The sequence below is a fragment of the Sus scrofa genome, chromosome 1, assembly GCF_054392235.1.
Source record: "Sus scrofa isolate SSC_HxYL_T2T_F1_AM1 chromosome 1, Sscrofa_HxYL_maternal_Yorkshire_Landrace_v2.0, whole genome shotgun sequence".
Lineage (NCBI taxonomy): Eukaryota > Metazoa > Chordata > Mammalia > Artiodactyla > Suidae > Sus > Sus scrofa.
Window position 1 is genome coordinate 279,104,608 of NC_139383.1, and position 16,619 is coordinate 279,121,226.

Consider the following 16,619-nt stretch of genomic DNA (forward strand, 5'->3'; position numbering starts at 1 on the left):
TTTCAGTGCTGGATTAAAACCTTCGCATTAGAAGAGCTCTCTTGTGCAGCAGTGTGTGAAGGATCTGGCATTGTCACCACAGCGGCTCTGGTCACTGCTGTGGTGTGGGTTTGATCCCTGGCCTGGGAACTTCCGCATGCTGCACATGCAGCCACGAAACAAACAAAAAAAACCTTTACATTAAAATACAAATTGACATTTAAATAACTGGAGTAGTTCCTTTCTCCTGTTTGGACCATGAATAACATGCCATGGGTCAAATTCTCTGTTTCTTCTTGTGTACACACTTGCAGTAATCACTGCTCTTCATTCATTCTTGCCTCTTTACATCTTCCATGATTCCATTCTAGAATTCTCCTTTATTTGAAAGACGCTTTTTTAGTACTTCCTTTGGTGTAAGTCTTTTGGTAGTTAATTCTTTGTGTTTTATAGGTTTTCTTTAGTGATACTACAATGACTTTGGGGGGGGGTGGGGGAGGTTATGGATTTTAAAACTTATCCTGATTGGATGTGTAAGGATTCTTACAACTATATCTATGACTTGATAGCTTTGATCAGTCTGAAAAATTTTCAGCCATCAGCTCTTCAATGATTGTTTTTTCTGGACCTCCTTTGACATATAATAAACATCTCACAGTACCCTATTTTTTTTTCTTTTTCAGCCAAACCCATGGCACATGGACGTTCCCAGGTAAGGGATCAAATCTGAGCTGCAGCTGTGACCTACACCATGGCTGCAGTAACAGCAGATTCTTAACCCACTGCGCCAGGCTGGGAATCAAACTAGTGCTTCATCAGAGACGATGCCAGATCCTTAATCCACTGTACCACAGTGGGAACTCCAACCCTGGATGTCTTTTATCATTTCTTCTCTGCATTTCATTCTGCTCTTTCTCCCATTTCACTACTTCTCTCTTTAGTTCTAATCTTCTGTTAAGCTCATTCATTGTTTTTACTTTTTATTTTTATTTATTTATTTGCTTTTGAGGGCCGCACCTGTGGCATAAGGAAGTTCCAGGCTAGGGGTCAAATCAGAGCTGTAGCTGCTGGCCTACGCCACAGCCACAGCCACACCAGATCCTTAACCCACTAAGCAAGGCCGGGGATCGATCCTGTGTCCTCATGGATGATAGTCAGGTTTGTTAACCATTGAGCTACAAAGGGAACTCCCTCATTCATTGTTTTTAAAAATAGCTTTACTGAAGAATAACTAATGAATACTACACTATACATATTTAAAGTATGCAATTGATGAATTTTGGTGAAACCATCACCAAAATAAACACACTAAAAATATCCCAAAAGTTGCCTCATGTCCCTTTGTAATCTATTACATTTTAACTTTTAGTTACTATATTTTTCCCTTTTGAAATTCCAATTTGATTCCTTTTCAAAACTACTGTCTTTTATTATAACTTTTAAATCTCTGTTGAAATTTTCAATTTCATCTTCTATATCCTTAAACACATTAATATCTGAGCCTCCTAAAAGGTCTTCCTGCTTCTGTACTTGCCTCCTTTATAGCACACTCTCCACACAAAGCCAGAATAATCCAGAATAATCCTTTTAAAACAAAACTTCTCACATCACTTCTCTGCTTAAAACTTCCAGTTGCTCCCCTGACTACCTCCATCATCCACCGCGCTCGCCCAGGCCACTAAATCCAGCCTTGGTGTTGTTCTCTGAACCCATCTTTTTTCTGTGTCAGAGCCTTTCTATTTCTGTCTGGAATATTCCTTCCCCAAACACGCGCATTACTGTCCCCTTCTCATTGATTCAGACCTTTTGTGCAAATAGCACTGATACCCTCCCTCACCTCCGTCTTTAAAACAGACCTCTCCTTCCTCCTCTCTGTCCCTCACCCTGCTTTATCATCTTCACAGTATTTATGCCTATTTATCACTAGTTCACTGTCTCTAGTTACGAGCTCCACAGGGGGAAATTTTGTTTCTTTTGCTCTTTGCCGCATCCTCGCACCTGCAGTGGTGCCTACAGGTACTCAGGGGTTTGCTGAAGGAATGCACGAAGGAACACCAGCAGGTTGTTTCTTCATTTCTGTACCTGCTCCTTGATGTAAACAAATAAATCAGGTCCTTATGATACTTTAAGGCCTTGCTTTATTGGTCTCACGACAAATCAGCGACAGTGGTGCCTTGAGACATTACTTTCAGGCAGCTGCTGACAACAACAGAGAGGAAGAAGGGCTGGGCCTCTATGGTGGGGTGAAATCGGCGCCATCTCTAACTGCAGAACCTGGACAAGTTACTTACACTTGGAACCTCAATGACATTAATTGCAAAATGAGCACAACCCTCCCTATATTCTTGATCACGGACAGGACTTAATGAGGTGACAATTCCCAGCAAATGCCTAGCAAAACTTTGAACAAATCCTACTTATATTCCTGCAGAGTTCTAAGTACAGAACTCTACAAAGACACACACGAAAGACATGACGCTTTTGTGAAACATTCAATTAGATAAATACCTTCAGCTTCTTTAGTTCAAGTTGGTGATGTTGTAAAGAACATTCAAATTCATGCTTACTTTCTTGAAGGGCTGCATTTTCTTGCTCCAGCTGTCTCTGCAAATTGAGGAGAGCATATACACAATAAATATGTTTCCTGGGCACAGTCCCATCACTTTGACATGGAACCTTAAAAAATGCCTGCCTTCCTTTTTTATCACTGCAGGGGTGGGAAATGACAACGGGGGCTGGGGTCAGAAAGGGAGCGTCACCTGACACTCCTCACAGGAAGTACTAAGGGCACCTGATTCCAAAGCGGGCGGAACAAGGAGGGGACCAGGGAAAGGGGGGAGCCATTAGGGATGAAGAGTATGCATTTTAGAAAGAGAGTGGGAAGAAGCTGATGGGACTGACTGGTGAGGAAGCACCAGGAAATCCATGTGCAGCACAAGGAAAAGGAAAACCCACGTGTCTGTAAAAAAGCAGCCTTTTTACAACCAGTCTCAAGCAAGCGTCCTGCTGAAAGAAAGATGAAAACTGTTCCAACAAGCGGTTCCCTAGTTCCAAGGAGGGCTGGTCTTCTTCCTGTCAGATGACTCGCCAGCCTCGCTACCCATGAGCGTGGTGCTCCCGCCCGGCCTCTCCTCTCCTCTCCTCACTCACCACTTCCTGCTCAGCGGCTGTCTGGTCGGCCGCCCGCGCTCTCTCCAGGGCGGCGAGCTGGGCCTCCAGCGCGAGGATGCGCTCTGTGCGCTGCTGCTCCAGAGCCAGCGCCTGCTGCTGGGCCCGGCTGCTCTCCTTGTTTGTGGCGGCCTGAGGGGTTGCCAGAGGACAGTTATTCATGGCGACAATGGGGGCCTTTTCCGTCCCTCAGTGACCCAAAGATGAGTGTCCAAGAGAAATAACTCTCCTTCCTGACCTTCTCCAGCCTGGGTGCCACTGAGGTCCCCTGGCCTGCTCAGGAGCTGGGACTGGTCTTCGTGCTTGGACAGCTTGGACAGCTCCGGGCACCGGCCAGTCCTAAGGTACAGGCCTCCTGCACTCTACTCAGCGCTGCCTTCTACTGCTGAGGCTCTTCCCTGGGGATGCTCACAATACAGTGATGAAGAGCAAGGGCTTTGATGTAGGGAGGATGAGGGTTCTGCCATTTACCCGGTGGGAGACCGTGGGCTATGACCCGGTCGCCTTTCTGAGCCTGCTTCCTCTAAAGAATGAGGACAACAGTACGGAGCTCTTAGGTCTGCTGCAAGGACTACACAAAAGCACATGGCGAATACTTCACAGACGGCCCAAAACACAGCAAACGGGCAACAAATGCTGTTTTCATGACTCTAGTTTCTTGCTCAACACCTGACCTGAGGCTGTGACTACCGGCCAAGCCCTTGCCATCCTCTCTCTAGAGCCTGAAGCTGTTCTCCACGGCCCTTGCTGCAGGGTGGGGTTTGACTGCCATGGAGATACCACCTCTAACAGTCCCAGAACTAGGCTGGGCCCTGCGGCCCCCGCTCTCAGGTGGGAACTGGCCAGTCACTACCTCTCTGGGTAACTCAACCCTGCAGCAGGTCCCCACTCCCCCTACCCGCAGCTGCTCAGCAGCTCAGAACTGCACCTGAGGTCAGGTCCAGATACCATTCCAGAAGTAGGGGGTGAGCTTGGGGCACTTGCAAAAGCATAAAGGAAGGCATCAAGGGCCTAGAACACAGCAGCCACAATAACCACTTACAAGCTCCTGAATCTGAGCTGCCTGAGCTGCCACGATGTCGCTGCTCTGTTTCAGCTTCTTCTCAGATGCCTGCAGGCTCTGCTCTAGTTCCTTCACCTGAGGGGGAAACAGAAGCATCCTTTTGTTCAAAAGAAGCTGAGTAGTAACAAAAGCTTTTTAAAATCAAATCTACTTAAATCATAAAACAGGTACATTAAAGAAAAAAATTTATTTTTATTTATTTAGGCTACACCTGGTGGCATATGGACTGAACCTGTGCCACAGCAGCAAGACAAGCTGCTGCAGCAGCAACACCAGATCCTTAACCTGCTGCACCACAAGAGAACTCCAATGAAAACATTTTAATTAGGAAAAAAAAAAAGATGCCCATAAGTCTACAATTACAAAACACCATCATTCTATTACATTTTCATATAGGCTATTGTTATGATTGTTCACTCTTTTTTAAAAATTTTGTATAAAATTCCAGCAAAATGTTGTATTTTTCCTCCTTGTTCAAACTTCCTTCTGTGTTTCCATGTAGTCTTCAGACCTCAGATTACTGCCTCAAAGGATGTTACGCAATTTCCTTAACTGCTGGCACTTAGGCTGTTTTCCATTTTGCACATCAAATAATGCAGTAGTTGACATCTTCGAACAAAAATTGTTTATCTGGTTTGAATTACCTGCTTAGGATAGATCCCCAGAAGTGGGATTGCTGCTCACGATACATACTTGGATTTCATTTATTCCACAAATACCGACCCAGTCTGACTGTGCAGCTGGCACTGCACTAGGACACAAGGCCAGCACATGGACAGGATGGCATAGTGTCCAGCACAGAGCTAACTTGGGGCTCCAACGTGGCCTTTTCATCTGACTCAAGCTAACTTTGCTAACTTCTCTTATAAAGTCCTCATGTTTGCTGAGTACAGCCTGCTCTGGAGGAACTTTATTATTAAAACATAAGGATGCTTCTGTTTCCCCCTCAGGCGAAGGAACTAGAGCAGATCCTGCAGGTATCTGAGAAGAAGCTGAAACAGAGCAGCGACATCGTGGCAGCTCAGATGATGGTGTTACAACTATAAATATAATAAAACTCAGTGAATTAAAAAAAAATCCTATGAGGTAAAAAAAAAAAAAAAAAAAAAAAAAAAAAAAAAAAAAAAAACCCAAAGACAAAAAACATAAGCACATGGAAGGGTGTAGCTTTGTCAATGAGAAGTTTGTACCAAATGAGAAAATAGTATTTTTAGGGTCTCATGGTTCCTCATACATGTTCACATGTAAGATTCTTTTCCTTTTTGGCCACCCCGTGGCATATGGAGTTCCTGGATCAGAGATGGGATCCGAGGCACAGGTGCAACCTAAGTCGTAGCTGTGACAACACTGGACCCTTAACCCATTGTGCCAGGCCAGGGACCAAACTTGTGTCCAGTGTTCCCAAGATGCTACTGATCCCGTTGCGCCACAGTAACAACGTGGAAGGCCTGTTCACATGTAAGATTTAACTGAAACAGCCCCATGAGAACAGTGTGAGCGCTTCCACAGAGGAGAATAGTAATGTTACTTGCCTATGATCACAAATTTTATTAGTGGTAGAGCCAGGACTGAAATCTAGCTTTTTAAACTCCTGGGTTCAGAAAATATCTATGCAAGACTCAGTTTGCAAGCAGAGCTCAAGATTCAGATCCTCGAAAAGTTATAGACAGAGTTATCACATGATCCAGCAACTCTACTCCTGGAAGGTACCCAAGAGAAATTAAAGTGTAAGCCCACACATATACTATGTTCACTGTAGCAGCATGCGCAATAGCCGCAAGGTGGAAACAACTCAAACGTCCATTGATGAATGGACAAACAAAATGTGATATGTACATAACGGAACGAAAGTCTTAAAAAGGCTTATTCAGCCTTAAAAAATTCTGAAACATGCTACAATATGAATGAACCTTGAAGACATTATGCTCAGTAAAATAAGCGAGACACAAAAGGACAAATACCATATGATTCCACTAAGATGCGGTACCTAGAATCATCAAATTCATAAAGACAGAAAGTACAATGATGGTTGCCAGGTGCTAGGGGAGGAGAGAATGGGGAGTTATTGCTTTAATGGGTACAGAGTTTCCGTCTCAGAAGATGAAAAAGTTCTAGAGATGAATGGTGGTGACGGCTGCACAATAACGTGAATGTACTTAATGCCACTGTACACCTAGAAATGGCTGAAATGGTACATTTTGTGTTATGCATATTTTACCACAATTAAAAAAATATTCAGGAGAATTCCTGTTGTGGCTCAGTGGGTTAAGAACCCAACTAGTATCCATGAGGATGTGGGTTCAATCCCTGGCCCCACTCAGTGGGTTAAGGATCCGGCGTTGCCTAGAGCTATGGTGTAGGTCACAGGCATGGATCGGATCCACTATTGCTGTGGCTGTGGCATAGGTCAGCAGCTGTAGCTCCAATTCAACCACTAGCATATGGAACTCCCATATGCCGCAGGTGCAACCCTTAAAAAAAATCCATCAATAGAACTGAATGATAATAGGACAAAGCTGTATTTGAGAAAAACATTGCTTTACATATGTTTATCAAGAAAGAAGAAAGATTTTAAAAATGAGCTAAGCGTTTGCTATGGTCTGAATATTTGTGTATGTTTCAAATTCATATGTTGAATCCTAATGTCTGACATGATGGTATTAGGATGTGAGGTGTCTGGGAGGTACTTAGGTGGTGAGGGTGCAGCCCTCGTGAGTGGGATTAGTGTTCTTATAAAAGGCCCCAGAGAGATCCCCTGCGGCCTCTACCACTTCACGGTCATGAAACTAGCAAGAATAGTAAAAGGCTGGAAAATGCCCATGTTAGAAAATGCAGAGATGCAGCTACAGGAACCCTCATGCATGCTGGGAGGACAGAGCCAGGTGCAGCCCTTCTGGGGACATTCTTGTCCTCTGAGTCACATTAAGTCATACGCACTCGCCATCCTCCTTACGGCACCAGGGACAAGGATGTACACCGCAGTGGCGACAGAAAGAAGAAGGTAATCTGGATATCTAGCAGATAACTATAGAGAAGGTAAGATCACAAAGTGGAAACAAATAGGAGCTGGAGCACTTGATAGTAACAAAGAAGACATGTGCATCTGTATCATTGACCTAAATGAACACACATTCACACAAAACAATGTCACCCATTTTAAGGTAACACAACAATAAAAGAGTCTCTACTAACCACACTAGAATGGTTTCCTAAGAGAGGGAGGGGAATAGGGATAAAAGGGAATAAACAGAGAACAACGTCCTGTGGAACCAGGATGGGACTGTCGAAAGAATGAAGGAATTCTCTACAAGGAGGATCCCGAAGAGAATCCCTTTGTTTTGGTTTGGTTTGGTTTTTTGGCTGTTTAGGGCCACACTCGAGGCATATGGAGATTCCCAGGCTAGGGGTCCAATCGGAGCTACAGCTGCTAGCCTACACCACAGCCGCAGCAACGCCAGATCCTTAACCCACTAAGTGAGGCCAGGGATCAAACCCGCAACCTCATGGTTCCTAATCAGATTCGTTTCCCCTGAGCCATGACGGGAACTCCAGAAGAGAATCCCTTTGAAGGGAAGCCTCTGACCCAAGGGAGTTCTCAGCCACAACCACATCATCCAACCAGGGTACCACCCAGACACAGGAATCACTGGGAGTGAGGTCAGTACCTGAGTCTCCAGGTTGGCAATGGCCTTGGCCTGGCTGCTTCTGGCTGCCAAGAGCTGCTGTCTAGTATCCTCTAAATTCTGCTCAGCAAGTGTTTTCTGTAAGTTGAAAGAAGATTGAAAAAAAATATTCATTTCTCCACTGAATCAATATTTACTGATATATACATCATGCTATGATTTGTGTGAGGCACCAGGAATAGAAATACATTTTTTAAAAAGCCAAAACAGTTGAGAGAGGTAAAATTCACATATTATAAAGTATACATAGATAAACTTGACAGTCTTTTGACCTTGCAGCTGGGATAAAGCCTAACAAAAAAAGTATATAATGGAGTGCAAGAGTGCCCATAAAAAAGCAGCATAGAGCAGATTCTCTCTGCCTCAGGAAAGTTGGAGGCTTCATTCTTCACAGGTGGCCAGGGCCTGAAGAAGCACTGAGGCAGGGGGATGACCATCAGAGGTGTGAAACAGCTGGGACATTTGGGGAGCTCCACCCTGCCAAAGTTAAAGGGATGACGGGTTCAGGTCATGAAATAAGAGTGGAAAGTCAGGCAAAGGTCCAGATCATGAGAAAAGCTCTTGATGCTGCAGAAAGATGTCTGAACTTAATTCTGTGCACAATATTTTTCAAAGTAGGCCTGTATAAACACTGGTATTAGACTTTCCTGGGTGGATGGGGAGGCTGTTAAGCTTGAGGCCTTATTCCAGGCCTACTGAAACCAGAACTTCTGAGGGTAGGGCTGGAAATACATACTTTAAACAAACTCCCCAAGTAAGTCCTATGCACACTGAACTTTGTAATAATGATGATGGCACAATAATAGTTACAATATGATAGCTGAAAAAATATATTGAGACCATACAACGTTCTTAGGCTCATTCTAATCGCTTCCTACTAACAATTCTATGTGTTTGGTACAATTATTAGCCCTATTTCACAGAGGATAAAAAAACACAAAAAGATTAGGTTACTTGCTCAAAGTCACAAACTAGTAAGTAGAAGGGATGAAATGCAAACCTAGGTAGCCTTGTTCTAGAAATCAATCTACCCTCTAGAACCCACACAGTATTCACTATAGACTGTTGGGTAGCCGGGGAAGATCTTTAAGGGAGCGATGCAGTCAGAACGGTGGTTGGGAAAGACCAGTTTGGCGGTGAACACGGAAGGCTGTGTCAGAGGGCGCAGGAGGAGAGACTGAAGCTGTGTGGGCCAGTCTGGAGACATCTAACATAAACCAGGCCAGAACGCCTGGAAGCCCAAAGGACAGCAGTGGCACTGGAGATGGACATATTTAGTTGAAACTAATTGAAGACAGAAAGTGAGGGGCTAATCTAGACCCAAGGCTTTGGCTTTGTCACCTTTGTCCTAGTAACAAGGAGAAGAAGGAGCAGAACATGGGCAGACAACAACCAAGTTCACCCACACCCCTGGGCTGGAGACCGGAGGGCTCACCCACCTCCTTCAGCTAAGGAGAGTCGACTTGCTGCCCAAAGCAATTCCTGCTCACACCAAGGGCAGGTGGGAACTATTGGCCTCGGTGAATGGAAAGTACAAAAAGGTGGTCTCTTGGGATGACAAGATGTCCCAAGTGGTGTAAATAAATGACTAATGCAGTGACTGGGGATCAGGATGTCATTTGCTCACATGCATCTCTGAACAAAGTGCCCCCTTCCCCTCAGGGAGATATCATCACACACAGGTGACACCGAGGCTGTCTTTACTGTAAATAGAACAATCAAAAGTTGAAAGGGGAGTTCCCATTGTGGCCCAGCGGAAACGAATCCGACTGGGAACCATGAGGATGCAGGTTCGATCCCTGGCCTTGCTCAGTGGGTTAAGGATCCAGCGTTGCTGTGAGCTGTGGTGTAGGTCGCAGATGCGGCTCAGATCCCGAGTTGCTGTGGCATAGGCCAGTGGTTACAGATCTGATTTGACCCCTAGCCTGGGAACCTCCGTAAGCCACGGGTGTGGCCCTGAAAAGACCAAAAAAAAAAAAAAAAAAAAAAGTTGATGGGAGTGATCTTTTCATCAAGCTGGTGAAGACTGGCTGAAACTCTAGGATTTTAGGAGCCCTCAAGTGTTCACACTGCCCTTCCAATGCCAGGTGGCCCGAGGAGAGCTGGTTACCTCTTTTAGAAGTTCCTGCACATGTTCTTCCCCTGACAAGTTCTGCTCCAGTTTCTTCTCCAGGGATGCAACCTTCTCCTGCAAATGCGTGATGAGTTGTTCTTTCTCCTGAGTTTCCGCAGTGACCTGCAAGTGAAAGCAGTGACATTTCACTGTCTCCATCCCTTCCTTCCTGTTTCCTGGAGGATTATCATGTCTTCATGAAATTCTGTTTCCAATTACATCCTAGCAGAACAAGCAGCCAGGCAATCTTCCCTGAAGACGGAACGTGGAAGATACAAGATCTGAACCCAACAGGATTTGGGTATCTGTTTCAGACTTAGTGCAGCAAGTGGCAAATGCTCCTAATTTAAGCAAGCGACAATCTGAGAAGGAAGAATACTGTTGCCTCTGTGGAATCTAGCTGGGACCCTTAGAAGATGCTCCTCCCTTTTAGCCATTTGGAGTTTATTTTTGTGCATGGTGTGAGGGTGTGTTCTAGTTTCATTGCTTTGCATGCAGCTGTCCAGGTTTCCCAGCAATGCTTGCTGAATAGACTTTCCTTTTCCCATTTTATGTTCTTGCCTCCCTTGTCAAAGATTAATTGACCATAGGTGTCAGGGTTTATTTCCGGATTCTCTGTTCTGTTCCATTGGTTTGTCTGTCTGTTTTGATACCAGTACCACACTGTTTTGATGACTGTGGCTTTGTAGTATTTCTTGAAGTCTGGGAGAGTTATGCCTCCTGCTTGGTTGCTCCTCCCTTTTAAAATAACCTAAAATAACCACTGCATCGTCATGACCTACTAGCTAAAAGAATGCTCCTCCTCCCTCTCTCAACAAGCATAAGCGTAATCCTATTAAGCCAAAGTCCAACAGGACCTACAACTTTATCCCAGATGCCAAAAACCAGAAGTAAGTCCACTCAAGAAGCTCCCAGCCAGCCCTATGATGACCTACAGGACAATTTGCCCAGAAACGAGGGGCTGGACAAAGCAGTCATGATGCCAATGTAGCTGCCTTAAGGCCAAAGAGAGAACTTTTGAAACAACCAATGACATTCACCCTGGCTCCCAGCACAGGGACAACAGCTGAACCACAGCAGCACTTTACACCATGGCCCCAGATCAACAGCTGCCCACTATTCATTTCCGCCTATCCCTTTAGCAAAGACGGTAGTGGAGATGGCGGTGGGTTTGGACTAACTTTGTTCCTTTCACTACTGCCAACCTTCAAATGCTGCTCAATGTCAAAGCTGCAGATTCAGGAAGCTTTCAATGCACTCTTGCTTCGCTTCTTAGTGGTCCTCACATCCACGGAGGATGCATTCTCCACTCCAAAACAAGGTCATACGGCATCATCTCGCTGTGAAGCCCGAACCTCCTCACACATACTCTGCTTCCTCAGATTCCCTCACCTTATGCTCTACTGCTCCATCTCAAGGCACAGGCGTTCAGGTTTAGCTTGCAACCTGGTCAATTTTCTCCTCAGAATAAGATGTAGCTATTTGGGCCGAAGTTTTGGGAAGAAGCCCTCGCCATTCTGCATTTGCACAGGGGTGACAACAAATGTAATAGAGGGAAAATTTGAAGAATGGATTCAAGGTCTCAGAACTCAATCAACTTTTATCAAACCTATACGCTGTGTCTTCTCGGGATATAATCAGCTACAGTTACTGACCCAAAGAAGCACTGAGGCTAGCAGGAGAGATAGATACATACACAATTAATCATAAAACAAAGCAATCATGCTGCAACAGAGGGATATGAGATGTCAGAGGCAGAAGGAGTTCATTGTTTGGAGCAATCAGATCAGGCCTCCTAAGCACCGGTCCAGGTGGAAGGTGAGGGAGAGGAACCAGCCCTCTGGGGAAAGGGCAGCATGAGTAAAGGGGTAAAGAGAAAAGTTCAACATGACCAGGAGGCTGGGGAAAGAGGAAAGAAGTGAAGACAACCCTCAAGTCTGTGCCTAAGTGAATGGTAACATGATGCAAGGCAGAGAATGCAGGAGGGACAGGGAGTTTGAGAGGAAAGAAAAGCAAACCATTTTCGTCATGCTGACCCATCTTAATGGGTCTCTTTCCAATAATGTTGGTAACAGCAATAACTGCACAGCACGGTAGAGGAGCAGCTACAGAATGCAGAGCATGTGCAAGTTCTTCCCACTACTGCTGGTCCTTACACCCAGCCTGCGCCATGTCCAGTTACAGGGAAACTGAAGCTTAGGGACTAGCTAAGGGACTAGCACACATCTTGGTGAGAGATTAGGGGCTCAAACCCAAGTCTGAACCTTCTTTATCTAAAGCCTCAACTGCTTCTACTATACATCAATATGAACTTGAGAGATATAAGTCTTATATAAGTCATTATGCTGGGTGGAGTCATAAGTTAAAACAAACAAACCCAAAAAGCAAACCAAAAAAAAAACCAAAACCACAGCAATGCTGAATATCTAGAGAGATTGAGACCATGTTCCCGGATTAAAAAACTCACATCAGAGTTCCCGTCGTGGCGCAGTGGTTAACGAATCCGACTAGGAACCATGAGGTTGCGGGTTCGATCCCTGCCCTTGCTCAGTGGGTTAACAATCCGGCGTTGCCGTTAGCTGTGGTGTAGGCTGCAGACGCGGCTCGGATCCCGCGTTGCTGTGGCTCTGGCGTAGGCCGGTGGCTACAGCTCCGATTCAACCCCTAGCCTGGGAACCTCCATATGCCATGGGAGCAGCCCAAGAAATAGCAAAAAGACAAAAACAAACAAACAAACAAAAAAAACCAAAAAAACTCACATGATAATCAATGCTCCCCAAATGCATCTACAGATTCAATGCAATTCTAATCAATATCCCACCAGGCTTTTTTTTTTTTTTTCTTTTTTTTTCGGCTATGCCTGCAGCATATGGAAGTTCCTGGGTCAGGGATTGAACCTGTGCCACATTAGCAACCCAAAAAGCCGCTGCAATGGCAACGCTGGGTCCTTAACCCGCTGCACCACAAGGGAACTTCCCCACCGGGCTTTTTTTTTAAGGAGCCTTACGAGCTCTTCTGTGGAAGTGCAACAGGCCAAGGATATTCAAGACACCCCTAAAAAAAACCCAGGTAGACTTATCAGACACCAGGACTTATCCTAATATTACAATCAGTAAGGTAATGGAGAGTATTGTGCAAATATCACAGTGGCATACACCCCAAAGTCTAGGAGTGTTTCCATGTACATTAAGGAAAACTGAATTGTTACAAAGCTGGTGTTGCAGATAAATGAGAGAACAGATTTTTCCATAAACTGTAATAAAACAATTTTAAAAAACAGAACACAAATCCCTAACAACAAAATCACATTTTAGGTAAATATAACCTAAATATATATCTTTTTAGGGCCACACCCACAGCATATGGAGGTTCCCAGGCTGTGGGTCAAATTGGAGCTTTAGCCACTGGCGTATACCACAGCCACGGCAACGCAGGATCCAAGCTGCATCTGCAACCTACACCACAGCTCACGGCAAGGCCAGATCCTTAACCCACTGAACGAGGCCAGGTATCAAACCTGTGTCCTCATGGATCTAGTCAGATTCATTTCCACTGAGCCATGATGGGAACTCCACATTTCAGGTATATTAAAGAACTGAATATAAAAGGCAAGACAGTAAAACTTTCAGATAATAATATAGGAGAATAATGTTACGATTCTGAGTGAGGAGAGATTTGTTTAAAAAGACAAAAGCAGGAGTTCCCGTCGTGGCGCAGTGGTTAACGAATCCGACTAGGAACCATGAGGTTGTGGGTTCAGTCCCTGCCCTTGCTCAGTGGGTTAAGGATATGGCATTGCCGTGAGCTGGGGTGTAGGTTGCAGACGCAGCTCAGATCCCACGTTGCTGTAGCTCTGGCGTAGGCCAGTAGCTACAGCTCCGATTAGACCCCTAGCCTGGGAACCTCCATATGCCGAGGGAGCGGCCCAAAGAAATAGCAAAAAGACAAAAAAAAAAAAAAAAGACAAAAGCAAAAGACATGCACCCCTATGTTCACAGCAGCACTAGTCACAATAGCCAAGACGTAGAAGCAACCTCAATGTCCACTGACAGATGAACGGCTTAAGAAGATGTGGTACACATATACAATGGAATATTAGCCATAAAAAAGAACGAAATAGCAACATGGATGCAACTAGAGATTCTCAGACTAAGTGAAGTACTGTAGAAAGGCAATTACCGTATGATATAACTTACATGTGCAATCTAGAATATGGCACAAAGGAACCTATGTACAGAACAGAAACACTCACAGATGTAGAGAACAGACTTGTGACTGTCAAGGAGGAGGTGTCACATGGGGGTTTGGGGTTAACAGATGCAAACTATTACATTTAGAAGGGGAAACAACAAGGTCCTACTGAATAGCACAGGGAACTATAATCCAATCTCCTGGGAACATGGAAAAAGAACATAAAAAAGAATGTAGAAGGATCCCTGAGTCACTTTGCTGTACAGCTGAAATTGGCACAATACTGTATATCAACTCTACTTAAAAAAAAAACTCCTACAATTAATGAGAAAAAGACAGAAAATGCAACAGAAAATGGGTGGAGGATTTGAACCAGCACCTCACGGAAGAGCGTGAATGACTGATAAACATATGAAAAGATGCCCAACTGCATAAGTAATCTGGGAAAAGCAAATCAAAATCAAACTGGCAAAAATTAAGTTTGACAATATCCCACACTGTCAAGGAAGCAGAGCAAACCCAAATTCTTATATGATGCTGGTGAGGGTATATAAATTACTACACTATTATGAGAAAATTTTGCCGTATCTAGGAAAAGTACAAATCTTTTGACCCAAGCTGTTCACATCTCAAATATACCCTAGAGTTATATTTTTGTGTAGGAAGACAAAAATTTACAGTAGCCTTATTTGTAAAAGTAAAAAAACCAAAAACACCCTAATGTCCTCTGTCAAAAGGATGGATAAATAAATTCTAGTAAATTCATACCATACAGTTAAGAAAAGATTAAATTACAGCGGTCTGTGTTCATATGAATATGTCTCAGGAATACAACCTTGAGCACAAAAAGCTAGTTTTAGAAAAATACCTGCAGCATTTCATTTAAGTAATGTTAACACACATGAGAAATGAAAGCAGATACTGCTTAGGGATACTATTATAAAGCAAAGCAAGGGAATGGAATAATTTCTGGATAGCACTTAAGAAGGCAAAAAGAATGGGATGGAATAGTAAAGGGCACACTAGGAACCATTTCTTAACCTGGGGGGTAGTGGCTACATGGTGGTTTATTAGCTTGTTACACTCTTTGTCTTACTTATGTTTTAAAAATATACCCAATTTTTAAAAATCTACCCAGTAAGGACAACAAAGAAACTGACTCCAAACCCATCATCTTCATGAGATACCTGTCCTTCCTCCAGTGCTCTCTTAGCCTGATGACTAACAATAGCAGCCTCTCAGTTGATTACACCAGAAACCCAGCAATCACTCCTAACAGCTTCCTTTTTTTTTTTTTTTTGTCTTTTTGCCATTTCTAGGGCCGCTTCTGGCGGCATATGGAGGTTCCCGGCCTATGCCAGAGCCACAGCAACGTGGGATCCGAGCAGCGTCTGCAACCTACACCACAGCTCACGGCAATGCCAGATCCTTAACCCACTGAGCAAGGGCAGGGACCGAACCCGCAACCTCATGGTTCCTAGTCGGATTCGTTAACCACTGCATCACGATGGGAACTCCCCTAACAGCTTCTTTATTCCTGTTGCTCTCCTATATTTCTCACATTACCAAGTGGGACCACTTCCTCACTCTTTCTTTCTTTTCTTTTTTCTCTCGGCAACACTGGATCCTTAACCCACTGAGTGAGGCCAGGAATCAAACCCACATCCTCATGGATGTTAGTTGGGTTCTTAATCCACCGAGCCACAATGGGAACTCCCTCACTCTAGTGTTTCTGACACCAAGCACAGAACTTGACATATAATAAAGCTTAAATTATTGATTTATTCATTCACTTATAGTCTTTTTAGGGCCATACTCATGGCATATGGAAGTCCCAGGCCAGGGGTCGAACTGGAGCTATGGTCACCAGCCTATGCCACAGCCACAGCCACACCATATCCGAACTGCATCCTCAACCTATGCCACAGCTTGTGGCAATGGAGGATTCTTAACCCGCTGAGCAGGGCCAGGATTGGTAAGTAACCTCATGGATACTAGCTGGGCTCTAAACCCACTGAGCCACAACAGGAGCTCCCTAAACTATATTTTTAGAATGAACGAGGCAACTTAGTGAGACCAGAGTCTGGAAAATTAGTTTTTCCAATTAAGAAATGGATGGATGGTTCTAACTGATAATCAAATGATCCTGGGAGTTCCCGTTGTGGCTCAGTGGTAATGAATCCAACTAATATCCATGAGGATGTGGGTTCAATCCCTGGCCTCGCTTGGTGGCTTAAGGATCCAGTGTTGCCGTGAGCTTTGGCGTAGGTCACAGATGCGGCTAGGATCCTGTGCTGCTGTTGCGTAGGCCGGCAGCGACAGCTCCAATTTGACCCCTAGCCTGGGAACTTCCATGCATTGCGGGTGCAGCCCTAAAAAGACAAAAAAAAAGGTCCTTTGGATCCCAAAGTTTTGTGTCCGT

At 44.5% G+C, this 16,619-nt stretch overlaps 1 protein-coding gene across 11 annotated transcripts in view; it reads right to left on the reverse strand.

The window, feature by feature from the left end:
- The window catches only part of GOLGA1 (golgin A1), a 50,795-nt gene that overhangs the window by 13,686 nt on the left and 20,490 nt on the right, over positions 1 to 16,619 (reverse strand). For all 11 annotated transcript variants that reach the window (XR_014827192.1, XR_014827201.1, XR_014827203.1 and 8 more), the window contains exons 11-15: positions 10,004 to 10,129; positions 7,876 to 7,971; positions 4,190 to 4,285; positions 3,130 to 3,279; positions 2,488 to 2,583 (exon numbers count right to left, since the gene is read on the reverse strand). Coding sequence is in view for 6 of the 11 variants with exons in the window: in XM_005654558.4 (XP_005654615.3) it covers positions 2,488 to 2,583; positions 3,130 to 3,279; positions 4,190 to 4,285; positions 7,876 to 7,971; positions 10,004 to 10,129 (564 nt within the window). In the remaining 5 variants the exon portion in view is untranslated. The remainder of the gene's footprint in view (positions 1 to 2,487; positions 2,584 to 3,129; positions 3,280 to 4,189; positions 4,286 to 7,875; positions 7,972 to 10,003; positions 10,130 to 16,619) is intronic.